General features: G+C 45.7%; 1 protein-coding gene across 3 annotated transcripts in view; it reads left to right on the top strand.

The window, feature by feature from the left end:
- Nucleotides 1-18911, top strand: part of abcc5 (ATP-binding cassette, sub-family C (CFTR/MRP), member 5) — a 194304-nt gene extending 175393 nt beyond the window's left edge. For all 3 annotated transcript variants that reach the window (XM_072474195.1, XM_072474194.1, XM_072474196.1), the window contains 2 exons: nt 825-989; nt 17933-18911. In XM_072474195.1, the coding sequence (XP_072330296.1) occupies nt 825-989; nt 17933-18034 (267 nt within the window). In that variant the 3' untranslated portion in view covers nt 18035-18911. The remainder of the gene's footprint in view (nt 1-824; nt 990-17932) is intronic.
- Nucleotides 18912-25088: the final 6177 nt, after the last annotated feature.

The following is a 25088-nucleotide window of genomic DNA, read 5'->3' as shown; positions in this document are numbered from 1 at the left end:
ATTTCCTCCCTCGCTTCTTTCGACAGCCTAGGATATATTCCATCTGGCCCTAATGATTTATCACCTTCAAGGATGCAGTACCTCCTGTATTTCCTCTCTCACTGTGCTTATTGTATTCACACTCCTCTTTAACTAGAATATCTGCATTATTCCTCTCCTTGGTGAAGACCGAGACCAAGCACTCATTGAGAACCCTGTCCACACCTTCTGCATCAACCCACAAATTACCATGTATATTTCTGTTAGGCCCTACCTTTTCCTTAGTTTCTCTTAATATAGTGTTGAAACATCTTAGAATTTTCTTTGATTCTACCGCCCAATATTTTATGCATCCTCGTTTTGCTTCCCTGATTTACATATTTCTTTCACCCCGGTACTTTTTATTATCCGCTAGGTTTTATACTGTATTAAGTCTTTTGTGACTCGTAAGTTTTCTTTTTCTGCTTTATCTGGGCCAATATGCTTCTGGATAATCAGGGAGCTCTAGATTTGGCCATACCTCCCTTTTTATTTGTGGGGACATGATTACACTGCCTATAGAATCCTTTGAATGATTTGACAGTTTTTCCTTCTAATAGCTGTATCCAGTCCGCTTTCACCAGCTCACCTATCAGCTTTGTAAAATTTCATTTCCCTCCCAATTTAGAGGCCTTGCCCCTGTTCCAGCCCAACCCTCCCAAGATATCTGCACTCAACTAATTCTGGACTCTTGAACATTCCTATTTTAGTCGGTTAAGAGATCATTGCTCCACCAGATGAGTAATTGTTTTGAACCTTTTCTTTAGCCTATTCATTATGTAAAACTTTCTTTTTGAATGTTACAGATTCTAGTGTTAGACGAAGCTACCGCCGCCATGGATACAGAGACTGATTCTCTGGTGCAAGAGACTATCCGGGAATCATTTGCTGAATGTACAATGTTGACCATTGCACATCGTTTGAATACAGTACTCAGCTGTGATCGCATCATGGTGCTCAGTCAGGGCCAGGTAACAAAAACTTCCAAGTTTTTATTTGGAATGAATCCAGTCATGAAAAAGGGGCAGTTCTTCTCAATTTTTAATGGGGGTAAAAAAGGGATCGGGTTGAGCTGATCATGATTAAACAAATACTGAACAAATGTTTCTCAATATTTAATTTAATCACCATGAATACTGGATATAAGCCATTGATATCAGCAGAATTTTACCTCGCTGAGTTTGAATGGTCTAAAACTCCTGGTGAAAGAAACATTTCTACAATTAGCATCTTTGAGAGCAAGTTTGTCCAATATGCTCGCCACATATGACGAATCAGTCACAGACATGGTGAGTGGTTGCTGCTGTTAATCAGGGAGAAGCAATTCAGTATTGTGTTAATTTGCAGCAGTGGGTATATGTACAATTGTTACCTTGACTACTATTTGTTCTCTATCCTGAATTAGATGTTTCAACTGAACTGTCCAATGAACCAGGAAAAATAGTCTCCTGCACGTTACTTCTTTGACTGTTCTCTCTTGATTCCTCCAAATGACAATCCATTTTGATCTACAGGACTGCACTGTGAAGTGCTTTGAAAACAGGGCTAGCCTTTGGAAATGGGCTGATTACTCGCCAAGTTTCCTTGGAGAATCTAACTGAAGAACTTGATTTTGTTTAGCTGGTAACTGGCGGTGTTCAGAAAACAGTTGAGGTGCAAGACTAACAGACAGTGCTGCATGGCTGACAATAAGGGTTGAAATGTGCAATTCTGGCAAGTTGGGGCAGTGCAGCAAGATTCAGTGATCCACCTTCATCTTAACAGACCTTTCGAATTGAGCTATGCAAAGGAATCAGGCACTATTTGTGTAAAAAGAGAGATTACAGAAGGTTGTATTACAATCCCAGACCAGACCCCAATATTTGCAGGGATACTGGACAGAAACACCGATATTCTTTAATTTTGTAAGACTGAGAGGAAAGGATACCTCACTCCAGGAGTGATTTTGCACACAAAATAGGAATATAGTATATTAAATAAACTTTAATACTAACACCGGATTAAAATATCTTTAACATCACACAAGAAAATAGCTTACAATTGCCCATTAAATAATGGTTAATAATTACAAGGAAACATTAATTCCTAACTGCTATCTTTTATCTCCATCTCTGGTCACAATCCACTTTTAAATACAGTTTGCAGACTCATGAATACTTGATGTAAACAGATGTCTTGGGTAAACCAGTTTGAGAAAGAGACATCCTTTAGCAACCAGCTGCAGATTCTTGCTTGTCTCAACTACTGTTTAAACTGCCAGCCTTGGATATTGTTTCTGTCCTATTATTCACAGGCTTCTGGTCTATCCCCAGTCGAATTTTTAACTGAACTGTTTTGACAGGAATTGCTAGTCTGTCCACATCACTGTATTCAGAGCAGCTGCTTGTCTTGACCCATCCCAATCTAAAACTAAACTTTTTAATTGCAGAAACTGCTTCAGCCCCTGGCTCCTCCCAGTTAACTGTATAATCTTACTAACACTGAACACAATGGGCGGGATTCTCCGTTTTGCCGGAGCCCAGGGATTTCCCAACAGCATGGGGCTGCTCCACAATGGGAAACGCCATTGATCAGCCGGTGTAACAGAGAATCCCACCGGTGGGTCGGGGCAGAAATGTGGCGGGGTGGAGAATCCTGCCCCCATGTCTCTAATTATCTACTCCCCAGGGAACCTTCTTAATATAAACAAAAGCCCATTAGCCCAAACTTTTACAATGCTTTAATTGCACCTCTGTCTCCAAAAAGACCTTTCAAACCAGGATTTTGAGAAAAATGACTGCAACAGTCATGTGCTAACAGAGGTATTTTAACCCCTACTGCACCAAATATATTTCCGACATTTATCACAGTTGGCAATAAGCGAAAGGTCTATTAAACCGGACGCTGTGTTTGGAAATGGCAGGCAACAAGCATAAGCAAAGCATGAGTCAAGCGTGCAGAAGCCAATACGTAGAGATTTATCAATTCTTTTCCATCCCCAATTTTCCGAATATATTAATTCTGATAAAATAGAAACAGTTTACTCTTGAAGATTTTTTTTTTTTAAACTGGAACACACCGTTAGAAACACTTCACTTAATGGATTGTCACCACCTTTGAAAATATAACAGTGGCACAGTGGTTAGCACTGCTGCCTCACCGCGTCAGGGACCCAGGTTCAATTCCAGCCTTGGGTAACTGCCTGTGTGGAGTTTGTACGTTCTCCCCATGTCCGGGTGCTCTGGTTTCCTCCCACAGTCCAAAAATGTGCAGTTTAGGAGTATTGGTTAGGTGGGATTGCTGGGGTATGGGGTGGGAGTGGGCCTAGATAGGTTGCTCTTTCAGAGGGCAGTGCATACTCCATGGGTCCAATGTCCTTCTACACTGTAGGAATTCTACTCTATGATTTTATACAAGAGGCTTGTTTTTTGGAACAGTTGGATTGCGAAACCCTTCTGAGACCATTCTTCTCATTCTGGTAGTGACTATGATAGCTGAAAACCTCAAACCTATTTTCAAAATATTGCACATTTGTCTTATTAATATTGCATATATTGGGGGGTGGTGATTTTGGTTTAAAAGAGGGTTCTTTTCCAGGCAAGGACGGTGGTGGACGATCAGGATGCTCGCTATGTCATGGTTACAGGTTCACTGGAGGGGAAAGCAGTGGTGTTAGTGAACGTGTATGCCCCGAAGTGGGATAATGTTAAGTTCATAGAAAGGCTGTTACCTTTCATTCCAGAGTTGGAGTCACAGCAGCTGATTTTAGAGGGGATTTTAACTGTCTTGAATCCAAGGTTAGATCACTCCAGGCCAAGGTTGTTGTCCCTTTCGGGGATGGCGAAGGTTTTGGCAGCATTTATGGAGGAGACTGGAGGGGTGGATCCGTTGTGGTTTGTGAACCCGGGAGGGTGAGGAGTTTTTGTTTTATTCCGCCAATGCACAAGGATTGATTTCTTTGTTGTGGGTAAGACTTTCCTCCCTGCGGTAAAAAGTACAGGGTATTCGGCGGTGGTCATTTCGGACCATGCGCCGCATTGGTGGATTTGAAGCTGGAGGGGTGTCGGGTGCAGCATACAGGGTGGAGGTTGGACTTGGGTCTGCAGCCTGACCTTGGGATTTATGGTAAGATGTCTTGGGCAATATGTGGAACTATGGCACGGAATGGGAATGGGACAGTGTCCCCCTCCACGTTGTGGGAGGCATTAAAGGCGGTTATTAGGGGGGAGGTCATCTCGTACAAGGCTCGTATGGATAGGGAGGCAAGGCAGTTGTGTCAAGAGCTGATCGATGAGATTTTGTTTGTGGATAGGGAGTATGCGAGAGATACCACGCCAGGGGTTTGGGCACACAGGAAGAAGCTGCAAATGCGCTTGACCTGTTGCCCATGGGCCGGGTGGTGCGTCAGATGCAGCCGGTAAAGGGGGCGGTGTACGAGTATGGGGATGGAGCCATCTGGGATGGCCACTTACAATAAGAAACATGGAAGTTCGCAAAGCCTAAAGGGAAATTTGGACAATGTAAGATTCAGGCAGGCACAGAGTCTGAATGTATATTTGTGAGCAAAGAATCCAGATAGCATCGAAACACCCAACCGATTAGCATTTTAATGACCCATCTCCGTACGACAAAGGATTGATACTCAGGTAACCGATACAAGTCCAGACATTTCGGCGCCACTCCCTTTACTCAGGAAGCATCAACAACAGGGTCAATGACCACTTAGGACATGCCCAGCCATCAAGGCACCCGTCCCTTTATTGGCTCAGATCGAAGGCAGTGATTGAGAACTGCCCAATTAATTGTGTCCAAACCTAAGGACCGCCCAAAAGAGCGCGAAACTCCCCAAGAATAAGAGAGACACTGCCATGTGTTTGATCTCTTTTGGACCTGGCGCTCCGGCAATGTCCATCTCCAATCGCAGCACCACGACCAGAAGCAAGTTCAAGTTCAACGCTCGCTACCAGATGGATGAGCCCAGCTGAGCAGCAGTTACTTCTCCAGACCCAGTAGATCCAGATTCGAACAAAGGCCACTGTTCCTCTGACCTAAGCCGGGTGCCTGAAGTTAAGTACAGGTTGTCATAGTTGTTAGGTGTAGTTTAACTAGTAGTGTTTATGTTGCATGTATAAGTTAATCTTGTGTGTAAATAAAGTACCATTGATCTTGAACTAACTAACTGGTTGTTTGGCTCTTTGATCGACACCCGGTTGAAACTTGTGGCGATATCACTTGATACCTGGCAACTCTGAGAGCATATCGTATCACTCTCTAGATAAAAGAAGGGCAACCTTATTGACTGCCATATTTATAGCAAGCAAAAAAGGCAACAGTTATTGGCGACCTTTGATGGGACTCGACCCAGAAGTGACTGTGTCACTCCAAGAGAACCCACAAAACGTTTGAATTGGAAATCCAAATTGGAAAAGTAAAAGAAACCACAAGCGTAAGACCAGTATCGATCAAACCTCCAAGATTCGGAAGTGTGTAATTTGCATGCGAACTAACAAAGGATATAAGGTAAACTCGATATATTTTGTTGCGCAAAACTTTCGGGAGTTGTGTGAATCGGAAAATAGCTTAAGCCATACCCGCTGTCTGCACCACCGCTTTATTCCCCCCTGTCCCAAATTCATGGTAGAGATACAGAGATTCCGGTAGAGATGGCAATGAAGGCAATGGAACGCCTTATGCACCCACAGGAACTCGAGGTCACAGCGACCAATAGAGCAGAGCAGTGTCCCAGATGGGAAGAGGAAATTAGGAAGTACCTTAAGGGGAAAGGATGCCCCCTATGGTCTGAGTTTTGTGCAAATGAAGAGACAGGTCCTGGTAGTATAGGACAAACTTGGTTGGATAACCTGACCGAGATCCATAAGAAGAATTTCAGTAGAGTTCGTAAGCCAATGGCAATCGTGTCCTGCTTGGCACAATTGCGAGGCACAGAGCAGGTCGTGAGGACGCTCCGCAGACAGCTTGAAGAGAAAGAGAAGAGTAGTGAGGGAAATGTTAGCAAGGGTGAGAAAGTAAATGAGCACCTTCGAGAGCAGCTAGCAGTGAAGGACAAGGAGATGGCGGATATCAAACGGGCACACCAATCTTCTCTCGCTCACCTAAGTAGCTTTCAGATCCAATATGATAAGGCCTACCAAGACACGCAATGTGCGGTTTTGGCAAGAGAGGAAACAGAACACCAAGCAGAACACTTGAAAAAGCAATGCGAGGACTTAAAGGCAGCCCTACGAGCACTGCACAGTTCCACCACGGAACAACGGCAGAGTTCGGTGGATCATGCCAAGTGCAGGCAGCAAATTGCAAGATTGCAATCACTGCTCTCAGTTCAGAATGGGCTCAGAGGTACCTTTGGCCCAAATTTAGATCAGGAAGATGGCCCCGATTGACAGGAATTTAATGAAACGGCCCATCGATATGTAAGCAAAACAGAAAGTCAGAATAGAGCCCCCCAGGCCCCGAAAAGGAAAGCACCCGCACATCGATTGCACAGGCAGCACCCAACCCTATGAATCCAGTCACCACGCAGCGCAGAGTACCGACAGAAGACCCAACCCAATTTTGTGTACACCACCCCACTAACCATCATCCAGTTAAGGGATGCCCGTGGTAAAATAGAAACCTTTCACCCCACATCAGACCCATGCCATCTTTTTGAGTGGGTTAGGCAACAGATCGTCATGTACGGTGTGGACGAGCAGGAAGAAGTAAAACTCATAGTGATGAGACTAGACCCGTCAGTTAGTTCAGCCCTTCCCGACCCACAAAATGTAGGAGGAGGTAGCCTCCAGGATATGAAAACAGCCATCCTACATGCAATTGGCTATAATAGAGGAGATCCAGTAGAAGGACTCAACCGATGTAGGCAGAAAAAAGGAGAGCATCCAACAGCATTTGTTGGATGCCTCTGGATACACTTCACGGCAGTATTCGGTGATTTAACACGCGCCCATATATCTGCAGACAATACGGCCAAATGGACCCGTATTTTAGTCTCCCATGCCACAGAGGCAGGATAAAAGGCATGTGCGAATTACGACCCCTCAGACCCGGCACACAATGAAGTGTGGGTACTGAAAAGACTCTCTAGGGCTTGGGAACAATCCCTACAGAAAAAGGTAGAGCAGGAGAAAGTAGATGCAAACATGAATCCAGGAAGGATACACCAAGACCCCGCATGGGTAAATGAAGATAGAAATAGCACGCAGCACCCTAAAGCGCAGGAATGCTACAATTGTGGACAGAAGGGACATTATGCCCGAGAATGCCAAGCCCCCCCGAAACAGCAACGGAATCAGCCCACAAATGCCCCACATAGGAACAATGCCAGACCTATCCACAGCGTTAGCGCCCGTGCAGACAATTTGGCCATTAATGGCACCGATTGACGGTGTCCGGACTCCCCAACCTGGGTCTGCGACACACTTTGGGACAAGTCCGGAAGTTCCTTTGGGACACAGAAGGGTCCCGAACCACGTTTAACTCCTCCACGATGTACCAGCGAGATATATGGACCACTACAGACACCATCACTCCTAGTGGATTTACAGGACACCTCCAGCAGGGACACATTACAGCCCCTGTGGATATCCAGATCGGTAACATTAAAACCAAGCACTCAGTCGTTTTGGTAGATTTACCCCAGACAGCAGAGCACAAGTTGGGGATAAATTTTATGAGCTCACACAACCTTTCTTTCGACCCCGTAAATAAGTGTGTGTGGAAAATGGCTAGAGAAGCACGAGCCCCCGCCACGCTCACAGTAGGAGACTACAAACACAGGATTAGCTGAGTGGGAGAGTACTGGTTTGATCCACAAACCATTACCATGGACAAAACAGTTAGGGAAGTCTTGAAGAGACACAAAGCATCTTTTGCCCAGCACAAGCACGATTGCGGTAAAATTCCAGGAATGGTCACCATTACAGGTCCCGATCCTGAGCCCCAGAAACTATACGGTTTTCCACAGCAACCTGAGGGAGAGATAGCTAAAGTAATTCATAGTTTATTGGATCAAGGTGTGATTCGGCCCGTAGCCTCAACGAACAATTCCCCGATTTGGCTAGTAAGAAAACCAGATGGTTCATGGCCACTGGCCATCGATTATAGAGAATTAAACAAAGTAACTCCGTTAGCAGCCCCCACCGTTGCCACGAGCCCGAGACCATGTTAAGGCAGGGAATTCAAGTCAAAAAATTTTACGCTTCTGGACATTAGCAATGGCTTTTGGTCCATTCCATTGGATAAAAAGTGCCAGTATAAATTTGCGTTCACCTTCCAGGGACAGCACTACACGTGAACATGCCTTCCACAACTCCCCCTCCAGTTTTCACAGACAATTGGCGAACAGATTAGCAAAATTATCCCGACCCGAATGCCTCATTCAGTATGTGGATGACTTCCTCCTACAGACTGACACCAAGGAAGAGCACATTTCGCTTCTTTCTGAACTATTAGGTCTCCTGAAAGATATTGGATGTAAAATCAACCCGAAAAAAGCCCAAATTCTCCAAGAAAAGGTCACTTATGTAGGTACAGTTATAACGCATGGTAAGCGTGAGATAGAACAGAAACGTATCGATTCAATTGTAAAATTGCCCTTGCCCCAAAATGTTACAGCACTCCAGTCATTTTTAGGACTGGTCGGTTACTGCAGGAACCATATAGATGGTTTCGCCACAAAGGCAGCCCCACTTTCCGAGCTCCTTAAGAAACAGGCCCCAAGGAAATGGCTTCCACAGCACACGGATGCCGTAGATGCTTTGAAACGCACCCCAGCTTTGCAGGCATCAGACCCACACTCCCCATACGCAATAGAGGGAGCGACCACCAACCGAACCCTTTCGGCCGTACTTCTCCAGGAAAGGCACGATCGTTTAGGACCCGTAGCCTATGCCTCACGAGTTTTAGATCCGGTAGAACAAGGATTTTCAGCCTGCGAAAGGCATTGCTCGCAGTTTTTTGGGCTGTTCAATACTTCTCGTACATAACAGGACTCAACTCCGTAACCATTTTGACTGAGCGCACCCTGACACAGCTACTGTTAGACAGGAGGCTGAAAGACTGTACAGTAAGCCAAATTCGAGAAGCGCGCTGGACCCTTCTACAAGGACGCGACATTACAGTAAAGAGGACAAGGACGCACACGTTTCTGGCCGATAATTTACAATATGCAGGAACCCCACATGAACAAAGAACAAAGAAAGGTACAGCACAGGAACAGGCCCTTCGGCCCTCCAAGCCTGTGCCGTCCGTGCTGCCCGTCTAAACTAAAATCTTCTACACTTCCTGGGTCCGTATTCCTCTTTTCCATCCTATTCATGTATTTGTCAAGATGCCCCTTAAATGTCACTATCGTCCCTGCTTCTACCACCTCCTTCAGCAGCGAGTTCCAGGCACCCACTACCCTCTGTGTAAAAAAAACTTACCTCGTACATCTCCTCTAAACCTTGCCCCTCGCACCTTAAACCTATGCCCCCTTGTAATTGACCCCTCTACCCTGGGAAAAAGCCTCTGACTATCCATTCTGTCTATGCCCCTCATAATTTTGTAGACCTCTATCAGGTCTCCCCTCAACCTCCTTCGTTCCAGTGAGAACAAACCGAGTTTATTCAACCGCTCCTCATAGCTAATGCCCTCCATACCAGGTAACCACCTGGTAAATCTCTTCTGCACCCTCTCTAAAGCCTCCACATCCTTCTGGTAGTGCGGCGACCAGAATTGAACACTATACTCCAAGTGTGGCCGAGCTAAGGTTCTATACAGCTTCAACATGACTTGCCAATTCTTATACTCAATGCCCCAGCCAATGAAAGCAAGCATGCCATATGCCTTCTTGACTACCTTCTCCACCTGTGTTGCCCCTTTCAGTGACCTGTGGACTTGTACACCTAGATCTCTCTGACTTTCAATACTCTTGAGGGTTCAACCATTCACTGTATATTCCCTACCTGCATTAGACCTTCCAAAATGCATTACCTCACATTTGTGCGGATGAAACGCCATCTCTCCGGCCAAATCTCCAAACGATTTAAATCCTGTTGTATCCTCTGACAGTCCTCATCGCTATCTGCAATTCAACCAACCTGTGTGTCGTTTGCAAACTTACTAATCAGACCAGTTACATTTTCCTCCAAATCATTTATATATACTACGAAGAGCAAAGGTTCCAGCACTGATCCCTGCGGAACATTGAAATCATTGCAGCCAAGCACATCACAGGACCCTTTGTTCCCAAATCGTTACCGAAAAAGACAGGCATCCGGCCACAGGCAACCCAGCCCACAGATAAAGCTCTAAAAATGTATGTAGATGGCTTCTCCACCATTCTAAATGGAAAAAGGATTACAGGATGTGGCATTTATGAGCGGACGCGCAGGGACACGCATTGGAGGAAATCTCGTTAAAGTTGCCAGGACATTTAGGTTTGCAGGCAGCCATTGCTTACATTGTGCAGCACCCAGATTCGTTCCCGACCCCAGCAGACATATATTCGGACAGTTTATATGTTTGCAACAGCTTGACAGAATTCCTGCCCCTGTGGGAATCTAGAGGATTCATATCCGCCGACTGAAACCCCCTCCACCCTCAGCGCCATCAACACATTCTCAAACAAGCTAAAGATCGCAAATATGGAAAAATAAAAGTTAGAAGCCAATATCGTTCCTCCCCACGCGGTAACGTGAAAGCAGACACCCTAGCGAAAGCAGGCTCACGACATGGCCACTTTTGGCAAATCCCCCCGAGAGCCCCAGTACACGCAGTCCAGGTCTCACAGATCAATATTCAAGATTTGGCACAGGCACAAGGAAGACGACAAGCTAAAGAAAATTTTAAACAGAGACTTCCCAGCTCCCTATGATGGGTTCAACGACACTTTAACAGTACACGACGGAATCATATTAAAGGATCGTATTCATGTGGTCCCCACCCAGGACAGGAACCAGATTTGTCAATTCCATGACGGACACGGACACCAAGGGGTAGAATCCACCCTTGCCCAACTCAGACCTCTCTGTTGGTGGCCCGATTTATAAACTGACGTAACCTACTACGTTTGATTTGCGCCCAGAACAACCCAGACGGATACACAAAGAAAGATCAGCTAAGACACACCCGCCCTGTTAATGGCCCATGGACGAACGTGCAGTTAGATTATACTGGTCCCCTTCCTCCCTGCAGAAATGGATTTAAATATGTGTTGGTCGTCATCGACACCTTCACAAAATGGGTGGAAGCATTTCCTTCCAGGACAAACACAGCCAAAGCGACAGCAAAAATTCTATCCCAGGAGATTTTTACTAGATGGGGACTCCCCCGTAGTATTGAGTCGGACCAAGGCTCACACTTCACAGGAAGGGTAATGAAAAACGTCCGAACAATTTTCGGAATTAAGCAGAAGTTTCACATTGCTTATCACCCACAATCCAGCGGCATCGCAGAACGCATGAACCGAACCCTAAAGGCAACACTTAGGAAGATGGTGCAACAGCACAATACGACATGGGACACAGCTCTCCCATTCGCACTAATGTTTAGTAGAAACACGATGTCGAGTTCGACAGGATACACCCCCCACACCCTCATGACCGGACGACCCATGAAGGGTACCGAGTATTTATTTGGACTTGATTTGGCCAACCCCACAGTCATCGCCCTTACCCACGAAAAAGCAGTCCAACAAATAATCGAGAATATTAAAGCAGCACAGCTTGCTGCAGCTGTTTGACTAGGCGCTAGGAAAAAGCAAGAGTACGGCCTGCTTTGATAAAACAGTACACCCATTAGAATATACAGTCGGACAGCAAGTCATGGTCTGCCTGTACAATCCTAGTTCATTCCTCTCCCCCAAATTTGCAGGAGCCTACTTAATTTCCGATAAAGTAAGCCCCTCAGTTTATAAGATCATGTATCCAAATGGAAAGTCAGGATGGTTCCATATAAACCAGCTTAAGGTTTATGGAACTCCGTGCAGCCACTCTCACATTTCACTGGCAATGGCAGACAACGAAGACTCGCCCACAGGCAACCCAATCTGACCCTCCCCCAGCCAGGACAGCACGTCCACAGACACGACTTTGACTCTGCCCCCAGAGACGAATTTCAGCCTCACACTTGGTTCGGCCGATAGCGACAGCGAAAGCACAACGAACGTCCTTGATATTCCCAACCAATGGAAAAACAGACCAGGCCCCAGTCACCACAGCCCCAGTGACACCGACCACGATATGTTCGTCCCCTCAGAGACCATTTATTTGCCACTACCAGAGCCTGACCCACCGCCCAATGATAGCGACCCTGCCCCTACCGCCCTACAGAATAAGAAACAATGGCACCGCGACAATTCTTACCACTGATTAGAAATGACGAGATGGATCCCACATCGGCCCACGCTGCCTTGGCACAGAAACGCCAGTCCCGAGTTTGGCAACCGGGAGATGGTGATGACTCAGAGTCTGACTCCCACCATACCCCTTTAAGACCCTTTTTGGAATGGAACCCTATGTTGTCCAGATGGTGAGAGAAAGGAATCGATTGAGATTTACGGTGTCCTATTCCCTGATGGAGCCTGCCCACTTTCTTTCTTTAGTTTTTTAAAAATGTTGAATGTTTCTCTCTTGCACGACTTTGTGTGTCGATCTCATGCAAAATTTCTTGATACAGTTATGACTACTTAAAGGGACAAGTTTGTCGAAAGTCTATAGAAATTCAAATTCTTACCGTTCTTGTAAGGTCACTCAGGCAGTGGAGTTACGGCACTGATCCCCGCCCTGCCTGTGGACCACCTATGTATTTGGTCAGCCAAGCTTGGGTAGTGGAGCAACGGCACTGATCATCGCCCTACCCGGGGATTCCACCCATTCTTGCCCTGCCGTGGCACATACGCACCCCCATTCGGAAAGTTCTTTCAAAACTCTTTTACTGTTCTTTTTAAAATGTGGTTTAAAGAATGCACTTTGCCACACTTTTTGTTTGCTTTTCGGCGACCCTTCGGTTGCTAACCCCCACCTGCTATTTACATGGTAAAGCACTTGGTTGAAACACATTTGCTGCTAGAGAACAAAACGCTACCTCACTACTGGACGAAGAAATTGTCCGTCCACTCAGCCCATCAAACACAGGCTGCGAGAGTGCTCACACTGTGACAGAATTTCTTTCCGGATGTCTTGTCTCCCAAATGGTTGATTTAAAAAAATAAAAAATAAATGAGGGAGTCACATCGGGGGACGATTCTAAATGGGAAATTGATGTTCAGGAGAAACAGACAGACAAACGAGATATTAAACAACAAGATAACAACAGATATTATGCTTGTACACCCAGGAAGATACGAATTTACCAGGAGACAGAGGAAGACAAAGACAAAATGAAGACGGACCTGATAACCTGCATCATGATCGTCGTTGGATCACTACAGTTGCGCGCGTTATCAGCCTCTACACCCCTCACCACACAGGCCCTAAATATGACCACCCAACATGATACCCCTAGCCCGGACACTACACCACACATAGACACAGCCACTGATATCCCCACATAGTGCCATAATATCAAAGTCCTATTGATTATAGCGATACTTTGCAGTGTCGTCCAAACACTCAGACTTCGGAAATGGCGAAGGAGAGACTCCTGCCCTCCAGTATACACACTCAGAGTCCCTTTTCTCGGATTTCAACAGACCCCACACTCTTTTGAACTCTTTTTCTCCCTAATAAATTCCGCGGTTTTAATAAAATTGCTTTCTTTGTAAATTGACATAAGTGTTAAGTAGAAATATTATGCTGCTTTTGTTTATTTTGTACTGAAATATAAGTTCCTTTGGTTATTAGCTAACAGCATAAGTGTAGTTGAGGTAAGGACAGTGAGAGGTTCCCCTTTTGTGTAAAGAAACTGAAATGTATGATTTTTCTTTAAACAAACCATTTTATTGAGGTATTTCTGGCATTGTAAAGTTACAGATTACAGAAATATGCAAACATCAATGGAAAACCAACACTTCAACCAAACCATAATGCACATACCCGCTCCTCTCCCATAAACACTACCCGCCTATTTATCCCTCCTACTGTACCCTAATCTCCCCCCTCTTCCCCCCGCTGACGCTGAAATGTATGATTGAATGTTATAGTGCCCCCTTAGAATATTTATAGATGTGTGATTGTCTTAAGAAAAAACTTCGGTAAATGTTCCAATTCATAGGACAGAGTAGAATAGAACCTGTCCTTGATTGACGGTACCGGCATACCAGAGAACAGAAGAAGATTCAGTAGTGTGATTCATCAAGCTTCGCGCTTAGGATGAAGAGGACGGACTGTAGCCATCTGGGATGGCCACTTACAACAAGAAACATGGACGTTCGCAAAGCCTAAAGGGAAATGTGGACAATGTAAGATTCAGGCAGACACAGAGCCTGAATGTATATTTGTGAGCAAAGAATCCAAACAGCATCGAAACCCCCAACCGATTAGCATTTTAATGGCCCATCTCCGTAAGACAAAGGATTGATACTCGGGGAACCGATACAAGTCCAGACATTTCGACGCCACTCCCTTTACTCAGGAAGCATCAACAACAGGGTCAATGACCACTTAGGACACGCCCAGCCATCAAGGCACCCGTCCCTTTATTGGCTCAGATCGAAGGCAGTGATCGAGAACTGCCCAATTAATTGAGTCCAAACCTAAGGACCACCCAAAAGACCGCGAAACTCCCCAAGGATAAAGAGAGACACTGCCATGTGTTCGATGTCTTTTGGACCTGGCGCTCTGGCAACGTCCATCTCCAATCGCAGCACCACGACCAGAAGCAAGTTCAAGTTCAACGCTCGCTACCAGACGGATTAGCAGCAGTTACTTCTCCAGACCCAGTAGATCCAGATTCGAACAAAGGCCACTGTTCCTCTGACCTAAGCCGGGTGCCTGAAGTTAAGTACAGGTTGTCATAGTTGTTAGGTGTAGTTTAACTAGTAGTGTTTATGTTAGATGTGTAAATTAATCTTGTGTAAATATAGTATCATTGATCTTGAACTAACTAACTGGTTGTTTGGCTCTTTGATCGATACCCGGCTGAACCTTGTGGTGGTATCACTTGATACCTGGGGACTCTTGAGAGCATACCATATCACTATCTAGATAAAAGGGCAACCTTATTGACAGCCATATTTTAAGCAAGCAAAAAAGGCAACAGGGAGAAGGCTAGCCGCCTTTTTGCCCATCAGTTAAGGTGGCCCAGAAAGATTGTGTGTGTGGGGGGGGGGGGGGGGGGGGCGGTATTAGTGTCTGTCCCAGAGAAGGTCAATGGGGTGTTCCGATTCTTCTATGAGGGGCTTTATAAGTCGGAGCCACCGGATGTCGAGCAGGGGATGTTAAAGTTTTTAGAAGGGTTGGCGTTTCCTCAGGTGGAGGAGGAATTGAGAAAGGAATTGGAGGCACCTTTAGGGTTGATTGTAGGGGATTCAGTGATGGTAATACCATTGAATATCATGGTGGTTAGATCCTCTCTTGTAAGGAGATGGTCATTGCCTGGCATTTGTGTGACGTGAATGTAGCTTTCCACTTGTCAGCCTAAGCCTGGATATTGTCTAGATCTTGCTGCATTTGGACATGGACGGCTTCATTATCTGAGGAGTTGCGAATGCTGCTGAACATTGTGCAGTCATCTGCAAACATCCCCACCTCTGGCCTTCTGATGGAAGGCAGGTCATTGATGAAGTAGCTGAAGATGTTTGGGCCTAGGACTCTACCCTGAGGAACACATGCAGCGATGTCCTGGGGCTGAGATTATTGATCTTCAACCATCATAACCATCTTCCTTTATACCAGGTATGACTCCAACCAGTGGAGCGTTTTCCCCCTAATTCCCATTAACTCCAGTTTAGCGAGGGCTCCTTGATGCCATACTGCGTCAAATGATAATCTTTATTGTCACAAGTGGGCTTACGTTGCAATGAAGTTACTAAAAGCCCCAAGTCACCACATTCTGGCACCTGTTCGGGTACTCTGAGTGAGAATTCAGAATGTCCAAATTACGTAAGCACGTCTTTCAGGACAGTGGGAGGAAACTGGAGCACCTGGGGAAATCCCATGCAGACACGGGGAGAACATGCAGACTCCGTACAGACAGTGACCCAGCTGGGAATTGAACCTGGGACCCTGGCACTGTGAAGCCACAGAGCTAACTACTGTGCTGCCTTGATGTCAAGGGCAGTTACTCTCACCACACCTCTGGCATTCAGCTCTTTTGTCCATGTTTGAAACAAAAATGGGAACTTGGTGGGGGGGGGGGGCTGCTGATCAACGCTCCCAAACCTGTTGCTTTACTATTGGGTGGCCAGTGTGAAGAAGGTGTTGAGTTGGTTTGAGGACCGGGAGGTTGCCTGAGTACAGATTGAGTTGGGGTCAGCTAAGGGATCGAGTCTGGAGGTGTTGCCGATGGCTTCTCTGCCATTTGCTTCAGCGAAGTATTCGTCAAATCCAGTGCTCATTTCCACATTAAAGACATGGCAGCAGCTCCACCAGCATTTCAAATTGGGAGGGGTGTCAAATTGGTCCCCTATTTGTGAGAATCATTTGTTCTAACCGGGGAAACTGGATGCTACGTTTGGGGGATGGATAGGTAAGGGGCTGGAGATGGTAAAGGACATATTTTTGGAGCGGTAGTTTGCAGACTGGAAGGAGCTGAAGGAGAAAGCAGGCCCATGGAGAAGAGGGGGAGGGAGGAGTAGAGATACGTTTTACGTACTTTCAGTTGTGCAACTGGGTCCGGTGAGCTTTCTTGACATTCCCGGTGGCACCGATGTTCACTTTGCTGGACAGGATTCACTCCTGTGCAGAGTCGGAGGAGGGTAATACGCCCAGGATATATAATAATAATAATCTTTATTGTCACAAGTAGGCTTACATTGAGGGGGTTGAAGATAAGTGTGAGCGGCACAGTAGTTAGTACAGTTGCTTCACAGCTCCAGGGTTCCAGGTTTGATTCTCGGCTTGGGTCACTATCTCTGCGGAGTCTGCACATCCTCCCCGTGTGTGCGTGGGTTTCCTCAGGGTGCTCCGGTTTCCTCCCACAGTCCAAAGATGTGCAGGTTAGGTGAATTGGCCATGCTAAATTGCCCTTAGTGTCCAAAAAAAGGTTACATGGCGCTGCTGGGTCACAGGGATAGGGTGGAGGTGTGGGCTTAGGTAGGGTTCTCTTTCCAAGGGCCGGTGCATACTCGATGGGCCGAATAGCCTCCTGCTGCACTGTAAATTCTATGAGCGGTGCTCGAGAGGGCCTGCGAACCATACCCATATGTCTGGTCCTATCCCACATTGATGTTTTTCTGGGGGCCTTTTTTAACACCATATCGGCAATTGGAGATGTGGATTTAGAGCCCTGCCTATTTGTTGCAATAAATTGTGGGTATCGGACCGGCCGGAATTGAGAATGGGTGTGATGGCGAATGCTCTGGCTTTTGCCACGTTGGCCAGGAGCAGATTATGTTGAATTGGAGGCAGGCGGCACCGTGCAGTGTGGCTGGGTGATTTGGTGCAGTTTTTCTACCTCGAGAAGGTAGGTGCATGATCAGGGGAGTGACTGACTGGATCTACCGTTTATATTACATTTCAAGGATCTGGTCACTGTTCGGGATGCGGGGGTTAGGGGGGGGGGTTCTATTGGGAAGGGGTGATTATAATTGTTGGTGTGGTTTTTTAAAATATATTTTCTGTGGTTATTGATAGATGTTTCATTGTTTGATTGTTGTTTATGTCTAACTGTTAGAAGTCTAATAAAAATGTTTTCTATATTTTGCATCGTGTATCAAGTACATATGGTGACCCAACCACCATAAGTTTGGTGAGCATTGAAATCCTACTGGACAACTGTAATGATAAATCAAGTCTGCTCTATAGTCCAATAAAGCAATATTTGTATCCTCCTTCAGGTTATGGAATTTGATGAGCCGTCTGTTCTTCTAGCCAATGAAAACTCAAGATTTTGTGCAATGTTCGCTGCTGCTGAAAATAAAGTCACTGTAAAGGGCTAACACAGTCTACAGGATTTTCTTCAGAATTAAGTTACTTGCTGCTTCAGTTGTCAACATCTCTCCATCCAGGGACAAGATATCCTCAGTTTTTGCAACTTACACCATTCATGTACCTTCAGAGTAGTTCTAGATACTCTGTGAGACTTTGTTTTCCATATTTCCTCATACATTCACAATTAAAAGCTGAGCTAATTCTCTTAACTTCAAATGCACTCCAGGTTCAGGGAGCCTTAGATGTTGATAGTTTCAAACGCCTATAGTTAAGCCTCACACATTACCGATCTATAAATCTACTCATAGAATATTTGCAGTGTGTACATGCTGTACTTTATTTTGTATTCTATTTTTGCACTGTTATATTGTGCTTGCTTTTATATTCTACTCCTGTACAGTTTTGCACTGTATCAGAGTTTGCTAATTAACTGTGAGACAGTTGTCAATGTCAAGTTATATTTATATAGAATAACGAGTACACCAATTCATAAACAAATTAATATCCGTCATTGTTTAATCCAGACAGCAGTAGGTGTTGTTATGGTGACAGTACCAAATAGACTTATTTTAATCATTCGGACTCTAGTATGAATAAATTATTTGAGGTTTTTTGTTACTAGGAAGAAAATACCTCAGGTTCAACTTATTTTACTGTATGATTTGTACATTTATTGTCCTTGTGCACTGTGAGTGTAAGCTATTTTGTGAAGGCCACATGAAAATGGGTCTTGATGTTACCATAGAAAGCTTGCTTTACCAGTCCAGACAATGTTGCACGTATTTGTCACCTTGTATAGCTTAGAGCCTTAGCATGATCTTACAAACTAAGCAAACCTGCCTTGTTAAATCTTTGAATATAAATAAACTATTTTGGATTAATACATTTAACTTATCCTACTTTTTATATCTTAGCAAATATTGGCAATAAACCATGTATTGAGAGCTGATGACGTGGCAAAACATCCAGTGTTTTTTTAAACCAAGGGCTGTAACCTCCGAGCTCCCCAGCAGCGGATTGGGGGGTTACCCCAAATATGTACAGGGAATCCCGCTTGGAACTTCCCAGGTAAGGGTTTGCAAGGCAATCCGATGCTGATTGCCACTCTGAGGAAGTAACGGTCTTGAAATGTTTAGACCTCGGTCAAGAGGCAGAATCTTTCGGATGGTGCCACCCGAAAAGTCAGCGCAGAGTGGAGAGGGCTGGGGATCTTGATAGAGAGGCAGGGGCAGAGGAAGACAGCCCCACCCTCCCCTGAATTGAGCTGGGTGACTTGCTACGCTTCTCCCTTCCCACCACTGAACACATCCCACCTTCAAGATTGAGGTCTAGTGGAAAATGGCCCTTAAGTGATCGTTAATTGCCCATTTAAGGGCTACAACTGGGACAAGTGTAAGTGTATTGTCTCGGCAGACCCTTGTAAAATTGCAGACAGGTAGCATGGTGGGAATGCTATCTGGGGAATTTTATGACAAAATTAAAACCGGGTGGTGGGGGGAAATCACCCTAAAATCTGCACCAGGTGAAAATTACTGAGGTGATAGTTCTTTCTCATCTATTGGTGGCAGAAGATTTTTTGCGAAATAGGAAGATGTTTGACAACTTATTATTAATTTAGCATCCTTTTAGTACCATATCAGAAAGTTGTTCTGAAATTTTGGAAGTCTTTGCAGATTGGAAAAAGCTTGAAAAAAATCAATAGTATTTATTTTTGCGATTTGAATATTATTTTCCCAAACTCCAAAGCCTTACCTGCAGCAGCTGCTTTATCTGTGTGGGAGTTTTCCTTTTGACATGGACACAAAGTTTGTGCATATGTTATTAAAAACTGTGACATGCTCATTTTCATTGACTGACATCACACAAGTTAAACGATGTATACCATTTGTCAAGGTATTAACATTAATAAGGGATCTTCAAAGAAAAGATGGAGGCACTGAACATTCCATCACAGTGAAGTATTGGTTCATTATTCTCAGAAAACTGAACAATGATAACCTCTGATGAAAATATACCCTTCAATAGCTCAGTAGAGTGATTTTATCAAGGCACATGAAACTAAACAAAAAGCCTTTTGATTAATTAAAGTACAGAAAGGGTGGACTTCCAGCGGCGGCTGAGGTGAGAGGTCGCACACAAGGTGGCTTCCGCTTGCTGTTGTTTCTCCTCCGGTGTGGGATGTCTACAGGATACTACATGAGACCGAAGTTCAGTAAAGGCCCCTCATCAGACTCAAAAGGCCCTCGTGGCAGAGTGGAAGAGAAAATGGCAGAGCCCTCCGTGTCATTGATGCCCTCCTAATGGACAATGGAGAAGGTAATGGAGTTCCATATGGGCAATTTCAGAAGCAAAAACTGAATTGTTGAAGGATCTGTCCAAAGTGAATGAGGTGGCACCTATTCGCATGACTTTGGGTAGTGTGGAGCAGTGGTTGGAATTGCAAGGCATGACGATTTGGGAGGTGGAGGAGATGGTCTCAGACCACAGTGACCGGATTGCCTCTTGGAGTCAGAAGTGGCAATGTTGGCGGAGGCCCAAAAGGTACTGAATGCCAAAGTGGATGAGCAGGAGAACCGATCCAGAACCTGAGGATGGTCGGGCTACCGGAGGGTATTGAGGGTACGAAAGCCACAGAGTACGTGGCAAAGATGTTCGGGAAGTTGATGGGGGAAGAGGTCTTTGCGAACTCTCCTGACGTGGTCGTTGCGACAGTAGACCAGATCTGGGGATCTACCATGGGCGATCATAGTCTGTCTCCATAGGTAACTGGACAAGGAGCGGATTTTAAAGTGGGTGAAGGCCATGCGAGAGAGGAGATGGGAGGGCCACCCCATACGAATTTATCAAGATATCGGGGCAGAACTGGAAAAACGACATGCTGGTTCAACAAGGCCAAGGCGGCGCTCTACAAGAGCATGGTGCAGTTCGGAGTGGTGTACCCGGTTCGGTTGTGGGTCACGTTCAAGGCCAGACACCAGTATTTTAATACAGCAGAGGAGATGAATTACTTTGTGAGGGAGAAATGGACTGGGAGAGATCTGGTTGTGGGATGTTATGGAGTTTTGAATTTTACATGTTCACGTTCATGTTTCTTGCCTCTTTTTGTGTTTTTGCTGTTATGTTTTCCATTTTTTCTTTCCCATCGTAATATGGGTTTGCTTGGGGTAGCTTGTTTCATTGAAGGCAGATGAGATGAGGATTCTTTCTTCCCAGTATGTACGATATTTGATGAGGAATTGGGAAAAGGGGGTGCTTGGTTTTTTTTATTGTTTTGTTCTTGTTTGTTTATGTTCTTGTTCCCCAAGTGGGGATTACCCTGCTAACAGGGTATGCTCATTAACAGGAGCGAAATAGGAGAGAGGGTTACGGCTGGTTACCTGGGGGGGGGGGGGGGGGGGGCTGTTTTGTTTGTAGGAAAAGGTAATGAACCTTGGTTGGCTGGGTTTTCTTTGTTTGGGTGGGGGAGGGAAGGTTTTTTTTGGAGCTGGGTGGGTTGGTTGGTTAGCTGAAGTGCGATGGAGGGGTGGGGACGGAGGAGGGTTGTAAGATTGGAGGTCGAGCTTGAATCGACAGGGAAGGCGGTGAGCCAACTTTGTCATTTGGGTGGGGCATTTTGAGTACAGTGAGAAGGCCATCCTTCTCACCAGTTGAGACGGCAGGCGGACATAGTCCAGGTTAAGGACATGGGGTGGTTACTGCTCCAGATAAGATTGACGGGGTATTTGAGGCTTTTAAAAATCTGAGCCTCCGGGAGATGACATGGGGATGAGGCAGTTCTTGGATGGGTTGGACTTACTGGCAATGGAGGGGGAAAAGGGGCTGTGGATGGAGGCACCGCTGAAATTGGAGGAGAAGGCTTCAGGGCCGGATGGTCCCCTGGTGGAATATAGAACATGGAACATTACAGCGCAGTACGTGCCCTTCGGCCCTCGATGTTGCGCCGAACTGTGAAACCACTCTAAAGCCCATCTGCACTATTCCCTTATCGTCCATATGTCTATCCAATGACCATATGAATGCCCTTAGTGTTGGCGAGTCCACTACTCTTGCAGGCAGGGCATCCCACGCCCTTACTACTCTTTGAGTAAAGAACCTACCTCTGACATCTGTCTTATATCTATCTCCCCTCAATTTAAAGGTATGTCCCCTCGTGCTAGACATCACCATCCGAGGAAAAAGGCTCTCACTGTCCACCCTATCCAATCCTCTGATCATCTTGTATGCCTCAATTAAGTCACCTCTTCACCTTCTCTCTAACGAAAACAGCCTCGAGACCCGCAGCCTTTCCTCATAAGCTCTTCCCTCCATACCCGGCAACATTCTGGTAAATCTCATCTGCACCCTTTCCAATGCTTCTACATCCTATAATGCGGCGACCAGAATTGCACGCAATACTCCAAATGCGGCTGCACCAGAGTTTTGTACAGCTGCAACATGACCTCATGGCTCCGAAACTCAATCCCTCTACCAATAAAAGCTAACACACCGTACGCCTTCTTAACAGCCCTCGCAACCTGGGTGGCAACTTTCAGGGATCTATGTACATGGACACAGAGATCTCTCTGCTCATCCACACTGCCAAGAATCTTACCATTAGCCCAGTACTCTGTCTCCCTGTTATTCCTTCCAAAATGAATCACCTCACATTTTTCTGCATTAAACTCCATTTGCCACCTCTCAGCCCAGCGCTGCAGCTTATCTATGTCCCTCTGTAACATCCTTCCGCACTGTCCACAACTCCAACAAAACTATAATAAACAGTTTGTGGCACCACACTTATTGGGGATATTTAATGACTCTCTGTCTTGGGGGGTGCTGACGGCGTAGGTGCCGATCACTTTGATCCCAAAGAAGGACAAAGAATCTATGGAATGTGGGTCTTACAGGCTTATTTCACTGTTGAATGCCGATGCAAAGGTGTTAGCTATGGTGCTGGTGACACGTCTGGAGAGGTGCTTGCCAGGGTTAGGACCAGACAGGGTTTGTCAAGTGCCGACAGTTGTTGCCCAATATCAGGAGACTTTTAAATATCTTGTCGCCCTCCTTGGGGCTTGTTCCAAAGGTCATCATCTCCGTGGAGAGAAGACATTTGATTGGATGGAGTGGAGGCATTCTTTGAGACTTGGGGCGATTTCGGTTTGGCCCAACTTGTATCTCTTCGGCGAAATGGCTGTATAGTGCCCCACGGCTAGAGTCCGGACCAACACGGTCCATTCAGGGTACTTCTGGTTGTACAGGGGCACAAGACGGATCCACTGGCAATTGAGCCATTGGCCATTGCGCTTCGATTGTCATGTGGGTAGAGGGACACGGAGCACAGGGTGTCCCTTTACATGGACCGACCTGGTGCACTTTGTTTCAGGCCCTCTCTTATGTGGGGAGGATATTGGAGCTGTTAAGGAAGTTTGGGTCCTTCTCAGGGTACAAATTGAATGTAAGACCAAGATCTTCCCGGTGAATCCACTGGGGAAGGAAGCTGATTTGGAGAGGATGCCATTTAGGCTGGCCATGACGTGTTTTAGGTATTTAGTGATTCAGGTGGCTCGTGATTGGGCCTTGCTGCATAAACTGGACCTGGCCAGTCTGGTGGAGGGGGTGAAGGGGGACTTGAGGTGGGGTGCCGTTCTGTTGTCCCTGACGGGAGGGTGTAGGCGGTTCAAATGAACATTCTGCCGAGGTTCTTATTTTTGTTCCAGTGTCTCCCAATCTTCCTCCCTAAATCTTTTTTCGTTCTGATTGATAATTTAATCGCGGCCTATGGGCGGGTTAGAATTCCAGGATTCGATGAGCTTTCCTGCAGAGGGAGCCACAGTATAGGGGTATGGTGCCACAGGTTCTGATGTCTGCTGCCCAGCAATAGAACATTAAGAAAATGGGAGGGTGGATGAAGGAGCTGGGGACGGTTAGAAGAGGCTCCCTGTGTACGTTCGTGTCTTAAGAGCATTGGTTTTGGCCCCTCTTCCGTCTTCTCTGGCCAACTTCTCTACGAGCCTGGTATTGGTTATGTTGAATTTAGAACCAATTTAGGCAGCATTTTAAATTACCAATGTCATTACTGTCACCAAATTGTGAGAACCATAGACTTGTGCCGTTCGGGATGGGTGCAATGTATAAGATTTGGAAGAGGGAGGAGATTGAGATGTTCAGGGATTTGAAGAGGGTAGGTTTGTGGGACTTGAGGGGAGGAGATTCGTTCAGGCATTTGCAGGTGCGAAACTTTATTGATAAGGAACTATCTTTGTTCACTCCGTTACCAGGACCTACACTTATGGACAGGATACTATCTCGAGATGAGATAGGGGAAGGAAAGATATCCGATATATATATATGGAGGGCTGTTGGAGATGGGAAGCGCATCGAAAGAAGTGGGAGGAGGAGATGGACCTGATGGAGGGGGTGCGGAGCAAGATCCTGCATAGGGTGAATGCCACCTTGTATGCCTGATGCATGATTTGTTAAGTTGTAGGTGTAACATAAGTGGCTTCCTTGTGGCGCACTTGACAAAGGAAGGTTCAAACATGGAGATAACTTCAACACGTTTATTAAACTATTTACACTTCTATTACTCTGGTTTGACACTACTGCTAATCCTACTATAGCTACCCAGACTGACTAACCAGCTGCCGCAATCCACATGGTGGGTCTAATATTGAATCAACCCTGTGTCTGTACTCACTGACTGTCTCCACTGGAAAGAGGCAGATCATGTGTGCGGTGTCCTTTATATATGGGTTGTTGTAATGCCCCCCTGTGGTCGTGTCACCTCCGTGTGCATTGTGAATGTCCATTGGTCGCGTCCGATCCAACTATCTATTGGTTGAGTGTGTGTGTGGTTTCTGGTGCTCCCTCTAGTGTCTAGCTAGCCTACATGCATTTACATTGATGCACATCACCACATCCCCCTTTTTTATATGTTACGTATTTTCTGCACACTTTGAGAAAATGTAACAAAGAACAGGTAGATAAGGTAAAGTATATACAAGTCATGGGAACAATGATTAAACAATAAGTCCAAATCATTTGTGTGAGTTCAAAAACCATCAATCATCATGGTCAAATGTC

The sequence above is a fragment of the Scyliorhinus torazame genome, chromosome 14, assembly GCF_047496885.1.
Source record: "Scyliorhinus torazame isolate Kashiwa2021f chromosome 14, sScyTor2.1, whole genome shotgun sequence".
Lineage (NCBI taxonomy): Eukaryota > Metazoa > Chordata > Chondrichthyes > Carcharhiniformes > Scyliorhinidae > Scyliorhinus > Scyliorhinus torazame.
This window is presented reverse-complemented; position numbering and strand designations above follow the sequence as displayed.